At 37.2% G+C, this 24455-nt stretch overlaps 1 protein-coding gene across 1 annotated transcript in view; it reads right to left on the reverse strand.

Moving 5' to 3' along the window:
• PDE11A (phosphodiesterase 11A) overlaps positions 1–24455 on the reverse strand; it is a 137022-nt gene that overhangs the window by 68658 nt on the left and 43909 nt on the right. The window contains exons 3-7 of the mRNA XM_033010958.2: positions 13770–13859; positions 11496–11636; positions 7824–7888; positions 2932–3067; positions 489–564 (exon numbers count right to left, since the gene is read on the reverse strand). Coding sequence (XP_032866849.2) covers positions 489–564; positions 2932–3067; positions 7824–7888; positions 11496–11636; positions 13770–13859 — 508 coding nt within the window. The remainder of the gene's footprint in view (positions 1–488; positions 565–2931; positions 3068–7823; positions 7889–11495; positions 11637–13769; positions 13860–24455) is intronic.

Here is a 24455-nt window from a genome sequence, read left to right on the forward strand (position 1 = left end):
AAGCAATAAAACCCTGTCACGTCCTGATCCAACACACACCACTGCCCTGGGAAACCCTGACAGCTGCCACTGCCGCCCCGGCAAGTCTGCCCCGACTGTGTGGTTCATCGATAAAGAGGGAAATGACCACTTTGCCTGGCTGCAAAAACAGTCGCCCAAGTTGTGTACAAAAAAGGGAGACCCAAGAAGAGTATCAAAGCGTATCAAACGTTTTTCACTGATATTGTTAGAATTTCTGTTTTCGTCTCTTTAGTCTTCAAGTTTCAATACAATACATAACTTAACAATGACACAGTGGGAAAGATGAAGAAGTCCATACACAGTATCCAAGCCAAAACATCTCTTCTTGGATACACAGCATGCATCCTAGGTACTGTAACTACTTAAAAATATGCAGCTGAGAAAAAGAAGAAAAAGGAACTAAGAATTAAACAGACAATTAAATTTATATTAGCACAACAATGATGCAGCTATGAGGAAGGTCTTACCAATTATTTGGTGGTTGCTATTCCATATAGGAACACACAGAACAGACCTTATGTGAAAGCCAGAAATCTGGTCAGCCTATAATGTAGAAATGAGAGCTTCCATTATCAGTAGGTACCATTTTCAGCCTTTTAAATTCTAGTAATAGAAATATCAAGCAGTAAGTTCACATTCACAAATGTCATTCCCACATGTACTGGCTCTCACTCAGAAAAAATTTCTGCTGAAACCTCATTCAAAATAAGATTATCCAAAAGTCATAAGAATTATTTTTAAAATTGCCAAAGAAAATACAAATGTCACCATTTTTGCCACAGAAAGCTTACACTATTTGACATTAAAGACAAACTTCAATGGAGGACATGTCCAGACAATTCCTGGATTATTTACACTGGTGGATTACTAGAGACAACCTCCACTTAGTAAGTGTACCTTAGAAATTCTCTTCCTAGTTGTCAAACTGAAATTGAATTTAGCAAAGCAGCTATAAAAGGAGGCTTGCAGGAAATACGCATTTTCAGAAGACAGACAAGAGTAAGTAGGGAATTGTGCAGAAATGTAAGCTAGGAAGAAATGGAAGTATGGGGTCAAAACCAAGATTTGAGATTTTCTATATAGGCTTAATTAGTCCTATAATTTTGAAGATAATTTTCTGCTTCATTTATTTTTTTCTATCTAATATAGTATACAACTATGAAATTTATTATAAGTGTCACCAATTCTCTCATTTCTATGGTTAATAAGCTTTATTCTTTAGGGTCATTGCTACAAGATCTGAAGAAAACAAAATAGTTTTTCAAAAGAGGTTAGAGTAAGAGTGTAAAGGAAAGTAAAAGACCAGCAATAATTAATATACTGGAGGCAGGATGGGATCATGGTGATTCTCCTAGCTAGCAAAAGATATAACTTAGTTTTTACCAGAGTACTGCTTATTTGTACATCCTCAGAACTCATCACTGAAATCAGCATGGAGTGCCACCTAAAATCCATAGGACTGGTGGAACAATTGCCTCAGGTGTGTATTTTAAAATTAACTCAATGAAAATAACTTTGGCTTTAAGTTCTTGGTGAATGAGTTGAAAATTGAGCATTCAACATTTGAAAATGACAGTTAGTGCTCTTGGAGAAAAAAAAAGAGTGTTTTTAATAGAAGCAGAGAACAGAATATCTGTTCATAACTACACCTGTATGTTTGATTCTAAGTCATAAGGGATAATATGTTCCTCTTACTACACTTGACTGTAGAAATAATTGATTGTAACAACTGAATTTAAGAATTGTATTTTCATAGGAATCCACCAACAGAAAATAATTACTGCCTTTTGTATTAAGTGTTTTCTTTTTCTCCATATAAAATTGGGCAGTGCCCCTCACTTGGAAAGGACTGTGAAACAAGTAAGAGCTGAATTATTCAGGCCATGATATATTAAAAGTACAACTGCAAACATAACAAGGATTGGCATGCTTTATTTTGGCAAGAAATAGACCCCAGGCATTAATTATACTTTTGAAATTCTGAACAAATTAGCATCAAGACAGATTCCTTGAACACTTTTACAGCAGGCCCCCCTTTTTTTTTTTTTTGTTTTGTTTTGACAAAATGTGCTGGTTTGAGAGATACATGGAATAAAACTGGAACCAAGCAAACTCTCAACATGAAACACTTCCAAGCACACCTTGTAGTAATATAGCTTAGCAAGCTTGCTGATGAAGGCTGTCCACTGATTGATGTGCTGCCCAACTGCTGGCCAAGTCCCCCATAGTAATGTTGTTTCACTGTATAGAATTGAGTGAAGGTTTTGTCCTTCCATATGCATCTGACATTTATCAGGTGTTAAGTATATGTATACATTTTTATCTGTATCTACACCTTCCTAACTGAGGCTGGAATTAATAACCTTAGGATACACAAACAACTTTTATTAGGAATGATATATATCTTAGAGAAATACACACACAGGATTAGTTATTTTATTTGCACAAATTAAAAGGTTAGTTGGCTAAGTTAGATTACAAACAACATTTGTCTCTCTATATACTGGTTCTGTTTACACTTTGTGTGTGTACATTTCCAGTCACCTCAACAGCTAGGAATGATGGTGCTGATTACACTGAACACCAACAGCAGACTTTTCAGCAATAAAAATCAGTTCGCATAAATATCAAAGCACTTGATAGATATCACTTATAAATAGGAAAAAAAATGATTCGTGCACAGACTAAGTAACTGCCTAGAGTCATACACTAGTTCAGTGACCTGTGTTTACTGTATAAAGCCATGTCAACACCAGGAGACCAGAAGGAGAATATACCGGATAAAAACAAAATAATTAAAAATAAACATTCACATGTTTTACAGCCACTTTGATACAATGATAAAATTGTGTTATATTAGTTACAATGCCAAAAATATGATGTAGATTTACATTTCTAAAAATCTCTTACTTCAGCATCAAAGCGAGGATCCTGATAGGCATCACTAATGTTCACTGGGAGACCTGTGGAAGCTACGAGTTCAGCAATGCTGTTATTTATTAACCAGTCAGAGTAAGATGATGATTTCTCCATGCTGTCTTTGAAACTATAAAAAGGTATAGCACAGGAAGAAAAGAATACAGCCAACGTCACTTAGAAGTCCAGCATGTCTTACAGGCATATTCAGAAGAACAACAGAACCATCCACAGCATTATCTATGGAACAATAATTTGGTATTTATTGAAATGGTACATCAAAAATTTTCTCCTTTACACAACTCTACTGAAAAGCAGATTGGTCTCCCAAGTAATGTAAATGCAGCATTTAATAATGAAATGCATTTATATATGAATCAAGAGCAGGATTACATTCCAAGTTTCTGTGGGATACAGGCCTACTCATCAAAAGCAACTAGATCTAAATAATATTTTCTGTAGAGCTACCTGAAAGTACATAATTTTAAGATTTTAATTTTTCAGATCAGTCTAATAATTTGCATATTTTTAATTCATATTTCCAGTAATTTTACTGTCAAGGGAAACGCCATTTTTTAAATTTTGTTTTGAAATGCCAGATCTGAATGGCGGACAAAAGGATCGTGAAATAAATCACAGTGTGTTGCAGCAGGTGGATCCAAGTAGACATGCAATACATGAAGGTTTCCCTCTTCCCCCCCCACCCCGTTTGAGCTTCTGCCACAACTACCAAGGAGCTAGAGAGCTGTCAGTAAATGAGCATAAGACACTAGATTTATGGGCTCAACTCACCATCACAGCTTCTCCAGAAAACTCTGTATCTACACAGACCTTAGAGACCTCACCTAATCATCAGGAAAGTTCTCACTGACTTATTGCAGACAGGTTTTTGACACTGGCAAGGTGTGTCTATTCACATGTGAATAAACAAATGCATGTTCTCTTAGTTTTAAGAAGAAAACTGATAAATTTTCAACACTTGAGATACATTACTTCAAAAAAAAAGTGACTCTGAGCAGCCATGGAGTAGTATACAGTAGCTTGAAGCTTCAAAGTAATGCACATGAATGAAAGAAGGATGCACAGTAAAAATGCTTGAAAGTCACAATCAAAGTGAAAGGATTGATTTTTGTTGTCTGCATTGATTTTCTGGAGACTAATTCAACTAAGTCACCCATTTGAAAGAAAACTCAATATTCTTAAAAGACTATAAATAAAGATAATAATAATGATTTACTAAAATAAATCTGGGATAAGAATTTTGAGTGACTGTAATAAATGTTATGTGTATACTTTGACAGGAACCTTTACAGAAATATACAGTTTTTTGAGCTATGTAAAAAATTCACATTTATAATTTAAAATTTTTTTCAGGACATCAATACTCGAGAAGCAAAAAAAACCCCTTAAGGATAAGAATCTAATTTCAAATGCATAGCTCCCAGCTCATACCTTAAAAATCTGGATGATATTATCATTATAATATAGGACACTTTAAATTGGGACCTCATTAGGGGTGTCAAGCGTTTTAAGCAGCAAAGCAAAAGAAACAAGATATAATTCAGGAAGAACTTTTTAAAATATGTTCTACTATGTTGTCTCCATTCCTAGCAAGTACTTTACGGCTACACTCTGGAAGAGAGGCACTCAACTTTCACTAGGAAGAAACATCAATGATTAATTCTGATGCAAATCACAGCCAGCTGGCTCGCTCTGCATCCTCAGAAGCTCAGAACACTCAAAAGCTACTCTCAAAACCACAAGCAACAATTTTCTCCAAACTGTGGAAAGCCGTGAGTGAGTCCTGCTGGACTGATGCAGGCAGCGTCATGCCACCACCTCCCTGCCTTGCCCACGCACGAGTAGGAGCACCATGTGCCAGACAGGAGAGTGAACCCAGCTTGAGAGCACCAAGCAGTGCTGCAGGCTCCCCTCACACAGCTGCTTCCTTGCTATCTTCCCCAAAGCATATCTGACAGGGCAGGCAGAAAGTACAGTAGGGAAGTGGTACAGCCGAAATCACGGGCACCTTCAATGCTCTCTAAACAGTAACACGGACCCTTCCAGCTTCTAGGACTGGAAGAGCAGAAAAATGCCTTAAGCAGCATAAAAATTCTTCTGGGTATAAGGTGATAACCGAGTGCACATCACTCCGGGTGCAATGATGGGGAACAGAGGTAGCAGGGATTTCATCACTTTCTGTGTACCAGACCAACTGGGAGGGAGCACGGATATTTTCTCCTACACAACCCACGCTCTGGCAGCTGACCTTTCCACTACCACCGGTGCTCAGGTTAGAGAACTCGGTAATCTCAGGTACATCCTCTGCCAAGATGACAACCTCTGTGCAGGAAAGACATAGCCCACAGCACCTTCCCTCAGGCTCACTTTCATCTAGAATTCATCAGAACTGAACTCTCAAGGCTTCTAAGGTTTATGCAATCTTTTTCAAAGGGAGAGAAAATTTATGTCACCTAGCAAACATGAAGTTCAAGAACAAAATGACTGGCAACAATAAGAGCATCAGTGTGCCGTTATGGATAAACAAAAAACTTGATCATGTTGTGTGCTGGAAAACTGCAAACTGAACAGATCAATGCAAGCATGGTCTTGCAAGGTGTTTCTTTGCAACCAACAGCAGAGAAAAGAGATATAAGTACTCACAATAATACTTGGGGACTGAACAGGTGAAGTGCTATTAGCCAGATGTACAAAGAGCAAAAGAAAAGCCACGCCACTTTCTTCTAAAACTGTGTGAGAAAGCATGTTGTGACATGAAAAGTTATATTGTCCTTGAAGCTTCTCACTCTTTCAGATAAAACTTATAACTAGAACTGTTCTCAGCCTATAATCTCTTTGGACTTCCACTAAAATTTCAAAGAAATATTTATCTTCACTGGTGTAATGATGAAGAAACTCATCTTGCCACTTCTTTCCACATGAGAGGTCTCATGACTTTACATCAGTTATGGCTGCAGAATGTAGAATGAAAAGGGCAAAACTCACTAGAAAAATGCTCAAATGTCAAGGGCTCAAGGCATTGTTCTGTATCCTAAACAACCTTTATTTTCCCACTATAGTGCCAATAACTCAAGCTGTGCCTGTGCTAGATCCAAATGTGACATCATATCTGCCAGTCTAACCTTGGTCTTTGTAAAACCAACTTCACTCTCCACTGGATGAAAAATTAAAGAAAAAGCAATAAACTTTATATATATTAAAGATGCACAGAAATATATCTTTATAAATCTTATAAAGACTAGCTACCAGGCTGCATGTATTTATTCATGTTTCAGACTAAAGTTAAAATAATCTTGACTATGTGCAGAGCAGGCTACCACAAATTGCTTTTTGGTAATGTGCTAATATAACTATGGTAACAAGAAATGAGCCAGCTTGGTTATCTTGACACCACTCTACATTGTTTTGACTAATCTGGCTATGGACCAAGTTTGAGAAAAACAGGAATAACAACCACATCCCTTGATTCATACTCCTGTCCCTGAACAAAAGGAATGTACTTGCACCCATTTAATTGACCTAGGAAAGATTAACTGCTGCTCTGAAGCTCTGTCAATAGCAGTAACTTGTGATTCCCAGATGAATCAAAAAAATACATATTCATATTTAAACATTCTTACTTTTTATCACTTGCTTTTCTCTTCCATTTGTTTCACCATGCCTATCTCTCAACTAGTGAATAGGGCATGGAAGACATCTAACCTCTACCCATCTTTGTGTGGCTCTGGACTCTGATGTCAGCTTGCACATCTTAAAAATAAAATTATCCATTTCTGTAATGCTGTGTGATTGATCCATGAAAAGCATTAATAATTACAACCTTTTGTAATCTGGAATACAATGTACACATTCACCTTAATGAAGCAGTAGCCTTTTACCACACTGGAGGTGAAGAAATGAAGCACAAAAGAAGGCAAGCTACCCAAAAATATTTTTAAAAGCTGCTGAAAGGATTTAAATATGGCAAAGCACAAAGTAATCTTCAAGTCTGCTAAGCTATGGATAACAAGTTGGACAGAAGGCTAGGTTTATCATTATGGCAGCCATTCGATATGGAAAATTCTAATTCAGAATCAGTATGAGTTGATTTGCATAAAATGTGTATGATAATCACTGAGTTTGGGTGCTGAAAGATGGGAGAAACCTTCTCACAATAGCCCTGAATTTTCATCCACTTGTTTGGTATGTAGGATGTTTTATATGAACTGTTACCCGCTGTATTATCTTGTAGGAATTAATACAGTAACTCCACATGGACAAAAAGCTCTTTCTATTACTACTTGCAATTAAGCCCTTTATCAATATTTAAACACAGATCCTACTAAGCAAAACATATATTTCTGTTTTGACTGGGCTTCCAAACAAATTTTATTCACAGGAACAGAATTTCTAGGAAATACATGTTCTCTGAGGTTTTTAGGCTTTCTAACTTGATAAGAGCAGAAATAAAATTTTACTGGAAGCTGTTTAACACAACTGTAAGGAGGCATTTTGTAAGAGACCAACAATCTAACATAATTTTGTAATTTTTACTTCAGTATTAACTATGCAAAGCAACATTTGTGTTCTCCATGAGTTCAACAATAAAAAGTCATCAGTTATTTTCTTCTTTCTTCTCTGAGTCTCTGACACAGCGCATAGATATACACACACACACATATATATAGAAATACAGTCACATATATTTACTCAAACAAGTCTCCATTTGAAGCAAGCAGGAATCTTGACCGAGTAAAAATTGTAGACTCACATTTCTTAATGAAATCTACCTGAAGTTCCATAAGAAAATAAAACAATGATCAAGCAAATTTTAAACTACATGAAAAATAAAGTAATCCATTACAATAGCAGACATGAGCACTAACCTGTTGTCAGTATCAGCACTGCATTTCGGAGATAACAGCTCAAAGGATTTTGTAAATTTCACCACCTGTCACAAAAAAAGTAACTTAAAATTGTTATTAAGATCCATAAATATGTAAGAAAACAGTAATGTAAGGTTCCTATATTTAAACTATTTTTATACAATGGCCTTAGAATAAAAATGCAATCTGTAGTCTTCCAGTGGAGAACATGTTAAAAACACACACTGTGCACAGTTCACTAACAAACAATAGCAAATCAAATGATACCTTTAGATTCCTTCATGAAAGTATTTTCTGCAACAATATATGCTTCCCTTCAGAGGGCTTTGTGACATGAATTATGGACCTTTACCCAAACTTCATTTTTTTTTAACATAGAAAAAAAGACCCATTTGCACTACTAATTGCAACAAATTTTTCTTGAACATATGGGCCAACAGCACAAGGGAAACATTTTAAGAGTGGCTAATGTGACACAGAACACACATAATGTTTTTGGATGCTAGTGTCGGTCCCCATCTCCTACATCAGCTCTGTATTGTAAAAGCTTTTTCACAAAATGTACAAATGACTATTTTAGACATGGCTTAACATTGAGTTACTTTGTGGAGATCTATTTTGATATACAGGTTAATCCTCCAAAATAGGGTGAAATCAGAAAAATAACTGTTTTGCCACTCATAAAAATGACCAAATGGGTGGCAAGATGATATTCTCCTACTCTGACCTAAGATCTATGACTATTTAGAAAAAGTTTAGGCTTCACTGAATACCTTGGCTGTCCACATTTCAGAATTTGGTCTAGAGGAACGAGAACTCATTGCCTGTGGTTTGGGAAAAAAACCCTCCGTGCTCAAAGGTAGAAATAGTATCAAGAGCAGAAAAATGAAGTGAACAATGCCACCCACAGCCTGCTACTAACATAATGTACTGTTCTGTGAAAAATAAAATTCATATTATACTTGCAAACATAGTGGCATTTCATAAGAATGTAGTAGAATTGTATCTTGTAATTATAAAATCAGTGTGGGAGGTCTAGAAAGAGAAAATAAACTAGAAACATTAAAATTCTATAACAATATAATAAACGAAATACCTCGATCTTGCTTTTATGAAAGCTAGTGTAATTTGGGGCATACTCCACCGAAGGTAATTAATTTCTATTAGTTTAAATGAAATTAGAATCATACCTTTCCTCTAGGAAAGAAAACAATGTTTTTTTTTTCTGCTATACACACAGACTTGTGATTCTGTCTCTGATAATAATTTAGATTTGTCACAGCCCAGCAACAAATAATCAATTACAGAGTCAGTGAATCCAAAGATACTTAGATAGAAAAAAGAATGGTATTGCAAGCAACACTTTTATCCTTCAACTACTTCTCAAATCAGTAGAAAACAGTTTGTGTTGAATAACCTGAAAACACTGAAGGGACCTACCAGTACAAAGTCAGTCACTTATTGTACTACTAATAACAGTAGTTATAAAAATGCTAAACATTTTTAAAAAGGCTCTCATACCCTATGAATAGCAGTACAACAAAGTCCCAGTGAAAGCCCCTGTCAAAACTATGCATGAAATCCAACTCCTGACAAATACTTCCATACAGCTTACGTCCGTCTGTTCAATTTAAGAGAGCTTTGCAATGAAATAATTATTCTTCGGTCAAGTGGACAGAGCAATTGCAAAAACCAAACATGCTTCAATAATGCTGAAAGTTGTATTTTCACTTCACATGCTCAATACAAAACTTCTTCCTATCACAATTACGTGGCTATATCAATGCTGTTTCCATCACAAATCTAAAACATGCCACTGTACAAGCTACTATTGTATGCAAATGTGTCTTTTACAATGGATTTTCTGTTACCTCAGAGAACAAGTACTAGGTCAAAATAACAAGAGGACTTATCTTTTCACAGCATTTTCATCATTTAGGAACTGAGACCAGTTTCATTATTTATTTTTCAAAGTATTAAAGAAACTTGTTAAAATGTGCAAACATAGCTATTCCCAAACATACCCCGCCAACAGCTAGATTGAGTGGAAAACTTTAAGGAATAAATCCCATGGAGGAGTGGCCACCAAAAGTAGCTCAGAAAACTCCCTGTGTTGCAGGTTCAGTTCTTACTGTTTTGCTGTTCTTCCACATTAAAATACTGGATTTGACAAAAAAAAAACATTCATGAGAATTTCAGAAGCTGACTGCTATGAAGACACTGATCAGATTGCTGTAAAGCCCATTGAGTTGCTGAATACACAGCGTGGTCAGGTAAGAAAGTCTTGATGAGTTTATTTCACCTGTTATTTCTGAGGAATCAGTAGTCTAACTAAAGATGTAACAATGTAACATACTAGAATAGAAACTACATAAGTCTTTCAGTTTGCTACAGTTAAACAACAATAACAGATATAAAAGTATGAACACTGTAGAAATATCAACAAAGATGTCTGATAATTATTTATTGGAATGTATGCATAAAAGATTAGTTCTAAAAATGAGCATTAAAGATTTGGTTGATGATGCAACGGTTTCTGGTTCTGAAACTGTTTGCAAGCACCACCCATTTGACAAGTCATCAGCCTGAAAATGTTAACAAGGTTTTAAATTGGTAAATGTAAATGAATCTACAGGCAGTACTTTTCTTTCCTTTTAGTGGCTATACCATGAAAGAAAGGAACTGAGCAAATAAATATTTGATAAAAAATCAAGTCAATTTTCTTTTTTAAGTAGACCACAGGAGCACCTTGCTTCTTGGTTAAGCCATCCTAGCTGCTCTAGAGCTAGTTCTAGCACACAATCAAAGCATATCAGCTGGATCACACCACAGATCCATCAGCAACTTACAGACTTCCCATTAAATGCCTTGAAATAACCAGAAGGAATCATAAATGTACCTTTCAGCTTCCATTTGAAAAAGCAGCTATACTGGTTTTGGCTGGGGTGGACTTAATTTTCTTCATAGTAGCTTGTACGGTGACATGTTTTAGATTTGTGATGAAAACAGCATTGATAACACAGGGATGCTTTAATTATTGCTGAACGGTCCACAGTGTCAAGGCCTTCTCTGTTTCTCACTCTGCCACCCTGCTGAATAGATTGGGGGGTGATACAGCCAGGACAGCTGACCCCAACTGGCCAAAGGGCTATCCCATGCCATATGACATTGTGCTCAGCAATAAAAGCTTGGAGGAGGAGGAGGAAGGGGAGCTCTTTCAGAGTTATGGCATTTGTTTTCCTAAGTAACTGTTACATGTAATGAAGCTCTCCTTTCCTGGAAATGACAGAACACCTGCCTGCTGATTTGAAGTAGTATATGAATTCTTTACTTTACTTTGCTTGTGCACACAGCTTTTGCGTTACCTACTGAACTGTCTTTATCTCATCCTACGAGTTTTCACACTTTTACCCTTTAAGCTCCCTTTCCCATCCCACTGGGGTGGAGAAACGAGTGATCAGCTGAGTAGGGCTTCTGCCTACTGGGGTTATCAACATCACTGTTGTGGTTTAAAGACTCAACCTGTACCTAGCTTACATTTAAGAATAACGTGCTGGAAGAATGCTTGCTGTCCAGTAGTTACATATGGTATGAAACAGCTTCACCACAATAAAAGCAGCTGCTCCACCACTCAAATATTAGCTTTTCTACAGAATGTGCAGCCACACTTACCGGTGATTCGATATCTTCCAGAAGTAATACTGAGCACCGTTCACACTTCAGCAGAGTCTGGGCCCGATGCATAATTTTCTTGACAATTTTCTCTAAGTCAGTCTGTTCTTCAAAAAGGTCATTCACTACTTCCAGTAAAGCCTGCATACAAGGACAGAAAACTCTTGTATTGGTTGTAGAATTAATAAATACATGGAGCATTGCAAAGCAGGCATAATCTCTGGGATTGATTTTAATATGAGTGATCCATTGAAATCTTAATTCAAATAAAGTTCTTAATGATTATGGCAACAGAATTGGTGTGGGGGTATCTGAAGAAAGAAAGAAGTATTTCTTAGCTCATAACTGGGCATAATCCAACTCCTAGCAAACAATGGGAATCTTTCAAATTACTTCACTGTGGTCCAAAAATGAAACAATGGCTGTAATGTAACTCTTCAAGTACACAGTATGGATTGAGTTACTTGATTTTCTATATTGAATTTGCTGGTGCATTTAAACTCCATTTTATTAATTTATTACCCATTTTGCATGTTCAAAGCTGGGAAGAAAAAACAACATCCATACTTTCATATTCCAATAGCACTCTGACCCATTCTTTATACCACGTCAGTAAAATACAATGTTTTAAAATGAAGGTCTTCCCCTCTCATTTCATCAACTTTAAAAATAATAGACTACGTCCTTTCTTATCATGTGTCCAAAGAAGTGTGATTTTTCCTTTATTCAGGTTTAGGGCATTGACACTAAAGAACATCCATATAGGTAAGCATTTAAATGCTAGTGGTCTTAGCTCTCCTAATACAGTGGTCATCAGCAAAGTGTTAATCACAGTCACTGGAAGTTGCCACCATTGGTGTCCAGTTTGATAAGGAAAGCTTGCCCACCATGTGTTACTTGTCAACTAATTCCAACCATGGACTAAACAAAGTTAAAGACCACCAACAGGTCAGAAATTAGATTAAGTACAGGCCACCATGTAGCTGTCAAAAGGCAATGATGTTTGTTATGCCTCATGTGGCTGAAGCAGCAACAAGAAACAAAGAATCTGTATCTCTAATTCAATTTATTGATGTGCCCAGCCACCAGAATTTACCGTTTTCTAATGAAGAATAAGAATGTCCCTAATACTTTTCTGCTGAATGTCTTCCTCAGAAGATTAAACAACTCCTCAAAAGTCTGTCATTGCTCCCTGCAGGCTGGGAATCTGAAGCAAATTTTAAGTCTCTATGTAGTCAAACAATTATTTTGTTTGAATATCAAACAAAGAAAAAAAAAAATCTTTGGCAGAAAATATTTTTTTCCCCCAAGTCTCCTCCACATCTCCACCCCAAAATACAGTGGTCTGAAGTCAGACCTGGACTGAAGACAAGCTCAGATGCTTCATGACCCTTAAATATATGCACCATTAGAAAGGGCTATTGTTAGTTTTCAAAGTAGTGGAAAGCATTAGTTTCCATACATGGAAAGCACCAAAATCCTGAATATACATATGCCAGTGCTTAATACACAGACCCACCCCACTGTAGTCTCCCCGGCTTTGTGAAGCAAGAATAGGTTCAACTGCTGCTTCAGTATTTCTGCTGAAGCTTTGGAGCTGTGATCCATGATAACATGAGTACAATTTCCTGTCATCGCAGAAAAGGTGATTAAAAAAAAAAAAATTATCAAAACCCCCTCAAAATTACCATTTTATTTCTTAAAAAAATAAAGACCTCTCTGAGAAGTAAGTGATGTGAGCTCAGCATTATTTTCACTTCTTTAGAACCTCCTGTCCCCACTCAGGCATGGCATCAGCAATCATGAGTAATGTGCGTAATGTATCTATGCAGACACATGCTGTCAAAACCCTTCACGTACAGTTTTTTTTCTTGCTTACTTTTATAAAGATATATCCACATTATTTGCACATGAATTGAATATTAGAAATTCAGGAAGGCAAAGGTTTGGTATTACTGGAATTTTATGTGAGTTTGAATCTCTGCCATAGTGTCACTCTCTCCTGCACCGTCTGTGTCACAAACACAATTGTTTCAGCACTACAAAACATGGAACTGACATCAGGAAACAACAGCCATCACCACAAGTTTATTTCCCTCCCATGCTCTCTGCTTGATGCCTCAGTCAAGACAGTGATCTGTTGAAAATTTATTTTTTTAAATAAAACATAAGTAAAACTGTCTGCTTAGCAAACACGTATGCAAAGCTGGAATATGAAGGAACACAAGACGAAGGTGGGATATTGGTCCAACATACTTTTTTTTTTTTACTTACCCTGCTTCTGTCATATTCCTTCCTTGAAGCTGCAAATAGCTGGGCATTGGATATAGCAATCCCACAGAATGGGAGGTACATCTGCATCACCTAATATCAAAAGAAACTCCCAGTCATTAAAAACAACTGCAATTAGACACTTGTATTACTAGCAGAGACCTAAACTTAGGTTACATGTCCCAGGAAGGTCTCAGCTCTCTCACTCTTCAGCAGAACACTAAACAAAAATAAATCACCATGGGCAAGGCACGTAAAATGGGTGGGACAGAGATCAAATGGGCAGGAAAGACCAAATGCATTTGAGTTCACAGGTCCCAGTAGTGAGGGTCCTCTGTAACTTGTCTGGAAAACTGCAGATTCTCAAGTCTATAAAATGTCTCCTGAAGACTACATTAAAATACTGTAGACACAACAGCTTCCCTAGAAAAAAGTATTCTTTGTTTTTCTAGACTGGTTTTTTTTTTTTTCTAAGCTCAAGAAGAAAGATTGAGTCACATTCCTGCTGATTTCTAGAGGGTGTAGATTTTGGAGAGTACCAGCGCAGTAAAACACAGCACATTGGTCCAAAATGATTAGTCAAAGTGAATTGTCTTCTCTATAAAGAAAATTAAAAAAATGATTAAAGAACATGCTTGAGGAACTGGGCCTTAATGCATCACCATACATTAAGAAAGATTGGACAAGAGGGACTGGGAAAATATTTTGAGGTGCACAAGATGACTTTAGGCTGGCTGTATTGAAATGAATAAACTACTCTAGTCAAATACCTGAATACCTGTAGGATTGGCGCTTTCACAAGGATAACAATGGATTGAAGGCCAACAACGTTAGCATTTAGAAACCACATACTGATAACAAGCGTGTAACATACTGCCACTGCTGAGTGGATCCCAAGCTTAGGTCTGAGACATTAAGTAAATTTTACAGGTGCTGAATAGCCTTAACGTTCGCAAAGCCAGCAAGAGCTGAGGCACTCTGCTGTTTACAGAGTCAAAGATTGCTGCAGCAGCTAACCTTTCTTCTCCCTGGTCTGTTGCCTGGGAGATCCAGTGTAAGCAATCCTTTCCGTGACAAGTTTTGGCATCAAGAAAGTGGCATTTGTCTTTGAAATTCCATTTAATTAGAAAATTACTGCGAACCCAGGGAAGCAGGCTATTGAGATTATTTTAGATAAAAAAGCCTAGATTTGTAAGCATCCAGAAGAATCGAAACAGCAGCAACTGCTGTTCTACTTTATCTTCCTTAAACACTCCACCAGCTACGTGTCTACTTAGTCTATGTTTGAGTAATGATGAGTTTTTGAAAAGGATCTTCAGGTCCTCTGAATTTTGCACTGTTGCAGCTGCCATTCTGTCAGAGTAACTGCAGATTTTAAGGGTACACACAAATACACTTATACTGCTAATTTGCAAACACTTCACTTCAATCCTCTTCCCATCATGGTTCCCTCTAAAGGAAAATTACATGCTTTAGACTCTACAAACACTCATCTTTTCTGAAGGGCAATAATTAAACTAGCCAATGATCACCAGATCTGCAGGAAAGAGTAAACAAAATGAAAAAGTAAAGTAAGACCATAACAAATTGCTACGAGGGGTTCATTTTTTTTATGATAATAATTTCTGAGAGAATTTTGCATATTTCAGTTTAGATTTTATTTCCAAAATGAAACAAAAAGCCTATCTATATTTTCTTGTAATAGCACTAAATAGCACAGCCAAGTAAGAGATGCAGAGCAGAAGAACTTTAACCTGAGAAAAATCTGACCTTGAGTGCAATTATGAATATTATAGTGAGACTGAATACATTTTTACTTAATAAAAACAAGTAAATACTATTATTTTATTGCTCCCACATTGGAGAGACTATTCCCAAAAATAATGTGACCCTGTGACAATGGAAAACATACAAGAAGTTTATAAACCTTCAACTGTCACAAAAACAGCTAGCAAAGGTGTCTTTTTCAGAAAGAAGACAATACAGTTTTGTAATATTGAAAAACACTGCTCTCCGGAACATGAATTCCAAGACACTGACTCGGTATAGAAATTAACTTCCATAAACACTGGTTTATGAAATGCCAAGAGTCTAGAAAGCTGTTGACTTACATCATTCTTCTCACCACTCAAACTAATTGTGTAAGGTACAGTGTAGCTAAGAAAGAGACACCAAGCTGTTTAAAATAATCAGTAGAATAAATTAATAAATGTCCACAGCTATGAAGAAAAAAACTAAAATAAAACAAAACACCAAATCAACCATCAGGTAGAGAGGAACCACTCTGTGATAACTGATAAATCAATTATCTCTGCTTACCTAAGGTCAATTGACAAAGCAGAAGACTACTGTTGTTCCTCTTTTGTACTTTCTGAACAGTAAGAGTGACTGCCGCCTAAACTACTTTTGGCAAATTCTAATACAGTACTAAATAAACAAAGAATAAAGACATTTCTAATGGTAACTGAATTTTAAATAAGATTTTTTTTAAAACCAAAATTGCAGAACATAGCAGAAAGCAGTTATCATATTCTAATTTCAAATTACAAATTTAAATCTACAGTACTCAAGACTGCTTTACAAGCACCTCCAACATGTTGATAATATGTCTGTTGACATTCCATACAAATTTAGAGTAACATAATATTCAGCTCTTATCTATCTGAGCCACATACAGTAAGGAGCAGATATTGTTATGCCAGACTCACTTCAGGGATTTTTCCCTCCAAAGAGAATGCAGAGTTGAAAAGGGAACATAGCACCATAAGCTGGACATATCCTTTCTTCCCCCTTTTAAGCGATAGGTGTATAATTACTAATCCTCTGGTGCACCGAAGTGAAAACATACTGCATCACTGAACCATAATGCACTGTAATTCTATTTCCATTCCTGCTGGTTACTACTATTTCTCCTTAAATAGAAGGATGTAACTTACAATGAGCATAAAGCACAGTCCATGTTTTACTATCTTAATTCTCCAGCACAGATATGCTTCAGTAATATACTGACTTTTGGTAACAGCAAATAAATTGGGCAGAAGACTAAATTGTATTGTAAGGACAGAGTACTGAAAGGTTTGTCACAGACACACTGTTAAGCAGCGTGTGACAGGAAATGACACAGATAAATGACATGGCTATTTAAATTTGCCTTGGTATGACAAGATCTTGTTAAGGAGGAGCTGTTTTATTATTCACTGTCTGCTGTTCTTCCTGCAGCACTGAACAGGCCAGGACAGCTTGCCTCTACCAGCCAATGCCTGTACACGCTTTACCAGATAGTTTTATTATACAGTAAAACCAACTCGATGCTGGAACTTGTAAAGGAACCACTGACACCTCATACAAAGGCTGAGTATGCAACATTCTTCCATGACACCAGTACACAAAATATTGGTGTGAAACTCATGGAAAAACACCTAACATGCCCTTCTGAAGGACATAAAATAATTTCTCTTTGCTATGCTGAAGGTCATTTAAAAAAAAAATCACTTTGAAGCAAAATGGAGTATATCTGAAAGAAAATTTCTTTCCACATCTATTTTGAACTAATGACAGGAAAAGAGCCTGCAGATTTATTAAACAAACCAGTTTCCTAAGAAAGCAAATAGAATATAAAACCATCAAAAATATAGCTTTAAAAGATAGACATCATTAATTTATTTTGGCAAATAAGATTAGTTGTAATGATTCATCACAGTACTCTGTGGCGCATTAACAAACAAATCAGTAAATATGTAATAGCATATTTTATAAAAATGATGTTCAATCTGAATAATAAGTGAATCTAATGAACCTGCTGAGATGTTGGAAAAGACTGCTGTATTTTAACATGTTAACTATAAGGCATTCAGATAAAGTAACTGCAAGTTAACAAGATTATATTGTGAATTACTTGAGCATTCAGGGTCCAGGTAACCACTGACCCAGTTTCTCATACCTAACCCTCGAACAGAAACCACATGGTATCACATTGGGTAGCAAGTACACTCACCTCACAAATTCACAGCAGCATACAAAAGCTAAAAATCTGTGCTCACTTACAAAATGTTCAATATTTTATGAGGGCAGGCAACCTTCTATGAAGAGAAGATGAAGTAACGGGCACGTGTTCAATATCTCATTCTCTTCGTTTCTGAATTCTATTATTGCATTGTAGGGTTACTTTATGTTAGGAGTATTAAGACACAACTATGAAGGGAATGAACAGGATAAATATTAGAAGCTTTAATGTTCAATTATGCAACAACTTACATTTTTTAGCTAGGTCCTGAAGATGATGTATCTTTTCTGCAAAACTACATCAGTAAGATCAAATGGCTACCCTGACCATAGTTACTTTTTCCTTCCCACAGAATAAATATTCCCTTGCCTTAGTACCTCCACACATCTCCAAATTTGTATGCCCAAAGATAAACCTTTAAATCCACAGTAAGAACTGAAGCAGCAGCTTGATATTTGGAAGTACAAAGCATTCCCAAATTCTCCAATATTAACTGCTAGGACAAGAAAGCTGCAACCTGTGCTTGTTTCACTGTGTTTTTTAATGGTACCAGTTCTGAAATCCAGATGAAGAACACCAGTTTTCCCTCAGAATTTCAGAAGACAGTCTTCCATACGTTTCCTCTTCATAATCACAATTTTATAGGCCAAAAGTTCCATACTTGGTTGTTTAGGTGTCTGGGCACATCAACATTTGGACACCTACACTACAGGATCACAATATCTTGAGATATGACACTAAATTTTCTTTTGTCTGGATTTTCATAGATGCTGTGACATAGTCAGAATGCATAAATTAATACAATCTTGCCAACGTTCCTCTGAGCTGCTAAAAATAAGTTAAGGGTTTCACAGTAACTTCATACATGATATAAATTTTTTTACCATCAGAAGCAGGCAGGAGACCATCTCTGGCTAAAGTCTTTCTGACAACATCTGTCCTCAAGAGATACCACCGTTCCCTTCATCACATGGCCTGAGGATGATGGTCCCTACAGAACCTGCAAATCCTCCCCTTGTTATCCAAGAAAATGCCCTGCTCGCTCCTACTTTAAGATTTCAAAAGAAAGCTATTTTCTAGAATTAGGTGTCTCACAGGAAATAAGTTTTTAAATTTTCTTTTCACATGAAGAAGGTATAAAAACCTTTAGTTTCCTAGCCTCAGTGTTGTTTTACCCTCATAAATAGCACAAACTCCACATCAACCACAAAACAGTGCAAAATATTACTTTTCTTACCCTATTTAGGAATATAGGTGTATCATATCTACAGATCTCAACATGTATTTTGCTTTCTTTTTCTTTACTATTTTTTTTAATGACAGGTAAGGATACAGACAACAAAGCTGCATGCATGCATACAGACCTGCAATGCAGAAAGTTATTAGCTGATTGTGAAAAACAGCCAGTGCTGCAATGGCAGCACACTGCAGATGTAAAATGCTAGCTTCATGCTCGCTGGCTAGAAAGCATCCCCGAGTTCAGCTTCAGCTAAATGCAATGACATTTACCCTGCCTCCCCCGCATGCGGTTTCACCCTCACTAAGCATCCTTAGAGAGCACCCGCTCCCATAACTATCTGATAGATATAGTCTAAACTCATGGCTTCTGACACACTCCAGGCATCCCCCTGCCTGTGGTCACAAAACAAAACAATTTTGATGCCTGATGGAAGAAAGAAGCCTCTTGGTAAGGCTTGCGTACCCAATCTGACACAAACTCTAGGCTAAGCTCCCAGCAAATGCCTGTTTGGTTCAACTGCTTGCTGTAACAGCCACAGGAGCCACTTCTCTTTACACAGCTTGCTTGGTAAGCCCGTGGGGGAAGGGAGCTAATACAGGCTTCCTAGAAAGAGAAAAATAAGTCCTTTTTAAAGTAAATGTTTTTTGCTACAGTTTAAAATTATAAACTTTTTGTGGATGTACTTAAAAACAAAGTCAGGGAAGCCAACTGCCCTTTGAAACCCTTTCTAAAGTGTTAAAAACAGGTTCAGAGAATGAAACATTCTGAATTCTGAAAAGGATAAACCAAAATCAATAGCTAAATGGTTAAGCACAAGCATTCATCCAAACTCCGTTACCTTCTGTCAGCTGTGCAGTATCTGCCTATCCACACCTCTGATAAAATCTGATCGTCACCTAGGTTTGCAATTCTCAGAAATGTTTTCCAAAATTATTTTTCCACCCCAAGCACAGACAGACCAAAGGCTTGGTAGAGACACCCTGTGAAATATGGGCAGACAAACAGGGTACACAGCTCCTGCTTATATCTGTGAACCTGCAGATGTTCCTGGGCCAATTTTCTATTGCCTCTGTCTTTTTTTTTTTTTTTTTTTTTTTTCTTTTTTTTTTTTTTTTAGTTTCCATTTACATGTGGTTATTATTTATACAATACCATAAAAACGCCCTAATGCTCACAAACATATGGCAGCATGTCTGCCCTATGAAGCTCACTATCTAACTATGGAAGTTTTGATGGCTGTAAACAGCCTGGAAAGGACCACAGAAGCATTTCTTCAGCACTGACTCTGTGCTTACCTGCCTCATATAATTGCTGGCACACATTCAAACTTGGTAACTGCGTCACCAGACAGATTACAACACATGTCTCCTGTAGGAGCAGACTTATTGCAATTTTAAAACCTGAATCCTGTGTAGCTCACTGTTCTCAGGAGCCATGGCACTGGAAGACTATCACACTCAAGACCAAGGGGCAGGAAAGGGCAGGAATGCAGCTTAAACGGGTTCAGCCTCTGCCTCTGACCTCCTTCCAGGACCCCATCACTGCCCTCCAGTTGCTACAGCACAAACCCCATCTTCTCTCTTTTCTGCTACACACGCAAGATCTTTAAACTCGGAAATCAAAATGAACACACTGAATCTGATTTACAACACTACGCTCTTAAAACTCTCTATACAGTCAGAACTGTACACATCTACTAATCCTATTTAATTTTTCTGGCAGATATTTGGAGGTTTCTTGCCCCAGTCACTTTGCAGTTAAATATTATTCATATCTGCCATCACTAGCAGGAGGTGAAGCTCAAAATAATCTAAACAAGCCACACTAAATTATTCTGTCATACACACAAAAACATTGGCAATGGATATTAAGCCTATTTTTAGCAATATTATATAAGACACATAAACATTTTAACATTTAATTGAATTTAGCACTTTATACCAAGTGGGAAGGACAATAAATTGTACTGTAAATTTCCACAGAGCACCCCATTTTAAATGCTGTTGCTCCAAATAAATCTGAAATATGAAAACATTTCTGCTAAAGACTAGAAAGCCAAAAATAATTTAGATATATGTAAAATGGCTACTATTCTAGGACCCAATCTTCTGATCTCATACATGGAAAAATCCAGCTGTTTTCACTGGAAATTTCTCCTTATTTTATACACACCTGAACCAGTGATTCCTCGCAATAAGCCCTGTTCCAGCAAACACCTCAAACTGCCATGCAGTTATTCAAAATATTATACCAGGCCAAGATTTGCAGCAGAAGAAACAGGGACAAGAGGAGGAGAAAGGTTACACAAGGAACAGTAGTGGTTCTATTAAAATGAGAAGTGTATTAACTGAGGAACAGTAAGGGTAACAGTCAAAGTCAGAATGTTGGTGACACATTGAGCATCACCACACTAGTGTAAGCACCTGTAAGCCCAATGCCTGGCACTCAGCATTTAGTCCTGGGGGTTCAGCAAACACACATCAAGCCTGAAAGCAAGGAATCGTCACCTTGCAGGCAGCCCAAGTGAGGGCTGCAAAGTTAAAATAGTATGACTAAGCCAGAAAACCAACATGCTTCTATATTATAAGTACGTTGAAAGCCATGAAGACTCCTCACTGCATGGGCTATTGAGGACTCTCAAATCTGGATGTTGGAGGTATGCACCATGTCTGTGTGACCGCCTGCAGTTAGAAGGCCATTAAATCAACCTGACAATTATAGATGATGTTTCTTTATCGGGCCTAGTGTTTCCATCCATGGGTTTTGAAAGTTGGCAGGACACCATCCTTTGTAGCAAAGCCTTACAGAGAAGTGCTAGGCAGCTTTTATTAGTTCATCTGTGATAACGTGAATGGCGCAGCATCATGAAAGGTCACAAGTGTCCTCAAAAGTACAACTCCTACCCACCAATTAACTTTCTCTCCTTCAAATGCTGAACGTTGGTCATCTTTAACACATCTGAATTATTTCATCACTTTAATAAAAGTCAAGCTGAGAGGGTTCACAGAGCACATTTTACCTGCATAATGTTTTCCAGTGAGACCAAGAGGGGTTGTTACTGCCTGGCTGCTCTCTCTCCTTTGAAGATGAGCCTCTAGAGACCAGTCCACAGGCATGGGAGCCCACAGCCATTGTGTAAGGCAGGCAGTTCTGCATTGCCTTAAATCTCAGTATATCAAGGCACTTTGGCAGACCACGAGCAAAATTTTACAGCAATATCACGTCATAACTTTTTTTCTAGAGACAGCAAAACTGAGCCAAAGACAGATTAACTGATTTATCTGAGGGGTGGAAGAAGGTCACAAAGATAAATTTTGTCAAAATTTTGGAAAAGCTCCTGGTACCCACTATGCCTGAATCAGTGAACCCAGCCTGCCCAGAGACACTGTTATAAAAGCATTATAAATGTCACTGCACAAAATGGGAGGATCTTGCTATTGGCACTGCTGAGTGAAAGCAGTGAAGACTGACACTATCAATGATAAAAAAAAAAAAAGTTGCAGATCAGAACTTTAAATTGGGATACAAGAATTAATAAGTATCACTTCAAAGTTGATTTTTCCTACAACACAGTTACAGACTTTGTTTTTACTATTTCAAGTTGCACCACATCTGATCTCTGGCAGATACTACTCATAGCAACTGACCATGCTAAGTGAATGACATTGAGACCAAAAATAAATTCCATAGGCATCTGTAGATTGAGAATGTAATTTTCAAGTCCCAATTCTACTTACAACTCTGTTACCAACTCCCCAGTCTTGCCAATGATGAGAACTAGATTCATACACTTCTTGCAGTATTAGAGTACAGAAGCTGAAAATTATTTCTACTAATTCTTGGCTTATTCAAAACTAAATGAAGATGTCTTCTTCCACTTTTTGTATAAATTCAATTTTGCCTTAGAGCTAGAGTGCAAGCACAGAATCAAAATCACAAACCAGTTGAGGTTGGCAGGGACCTGTGGAGGTCATCTGGTCCAACCCCCCACTCAAGCAGGACCATCTAGAGCCAGTTGCCCAGGACTGTGTCTAGACAGCTTTTGAATACCTCCAAGGATGAAGACTTCACAACCTCTCTGGGCAACCTGTGCCAGTGCTTGGTCACTCTCACAACAAAAAAGTGTTTTCTGATGTTCAGAGTTTCCTGTGTTTAAGTTTATGTCCATTGCCTCTTGTCCTGTCACTGGACACCACTGAAAAGAGCCTGACTATGTCCTTTTTGCAACCTCCCATCACCTACTTATACACATTGAAGATATGCCCCCATAATCATTCTCTTCTCTGCCAAACAGTCCCAGCTCCCTCAGCGTTTCCTCATAGGAGATGCTCCAGTTCTTTAGTCATCTTCATGTACTTTCATTGGACTCTGTCCAGTATGTCCATGTCTCTTGTACTGGTAAGCCCAAACCTGGACATGTTGCTATGAGTCATGAGTGAAACTTAATCCTGCTGTTGCATAAATACTGTGTTCAGTTTAACCAAAAAAGAATTTAGCTCATCTATATATAACAGTTTGCACTGAGATCATAGTGCTATTATTAAGTGTTTATTCAGGTTCTTCTCTCGTATACTTCAAAAGGTGTTTTGTGATTTTTGAAGAAAAAATTACTTGATCAGTAAAGTTTTTTCACATTGGATTTTATTTAACAGAGAAGTTTCTGGAAGTGCTTACTGCAGAGGCCTGATCCTTTGCCACAATGAGCTCCTCCTTCAGCAAGGTGGGTGTTCTTGCCTGACTAAAGCCAATACTAGTAAAAGTCCTTCCTTCTATCTGAAGCCCCAACTGGAATATGAAAGCCTGAATCTACCACATAAACCAGCTAGATTTCCCAGGTTAAACTGTGCCTGGTATGAAGAATTTTAGCTCCCCTGCCTGACCACTGTTTGCAACATGAGTCCAAAGAGGATGGAAAGGGTTGCTTCTGTTCAACAACAAAAAAAAAGTGAACCAAGTTTTCTTACACATGTGAGATCTTAGGCTACAGAAACTTTACCCCCCAAATGGAAAAAAATCTTCAATATCCCACAAATGACAAGATATGGCATAATTGACCCTTCCTTTCACCATATTATTTTGTCTCTTTTCCAACCAGAATTCACCTGTACCTTGACCCTTTCTTCCATAATACATAGAAGCATCACAACACCACATAATCACATCATATTTCTGACATACATCCTTATGTTATTTCATTGAGTTTCTCCTCAACGTTGGGAAATTTGCCAGTGGTGTTCTACATTTGCATATTTTGAATTGATGTATATTTAGTGACTAATATCATTGTTACTAAATGTCATGACATTTTGTGCTGGTGACACTTGTCTACTCTTCATACATTTCTCTTGAGAAAGCTGTTCTTATTCTCCTTTCCAGTTTTTAAGATGAAAAACAATTGTAAGGAATGCTGTGTATTCTCAGTGTACCATTTTTACATATATACTTT

This window comes from Tyto alba, unplaced genomic scaffold (genome assembly GCF_018691265.1).
Source record: "Tyto alba isolate M040663 unplaced genomic scaffold, T.alba_DEE_v4.0 Super-Scaffold_7, whole genome shotgun sequence".
NCBI classification, from domain to species: domain Eukaryota; kingdom Metazoa; phylum Chordata; class Aves; order Strigiformes; family Tytonidae; genus Tyto; species Tyto alba.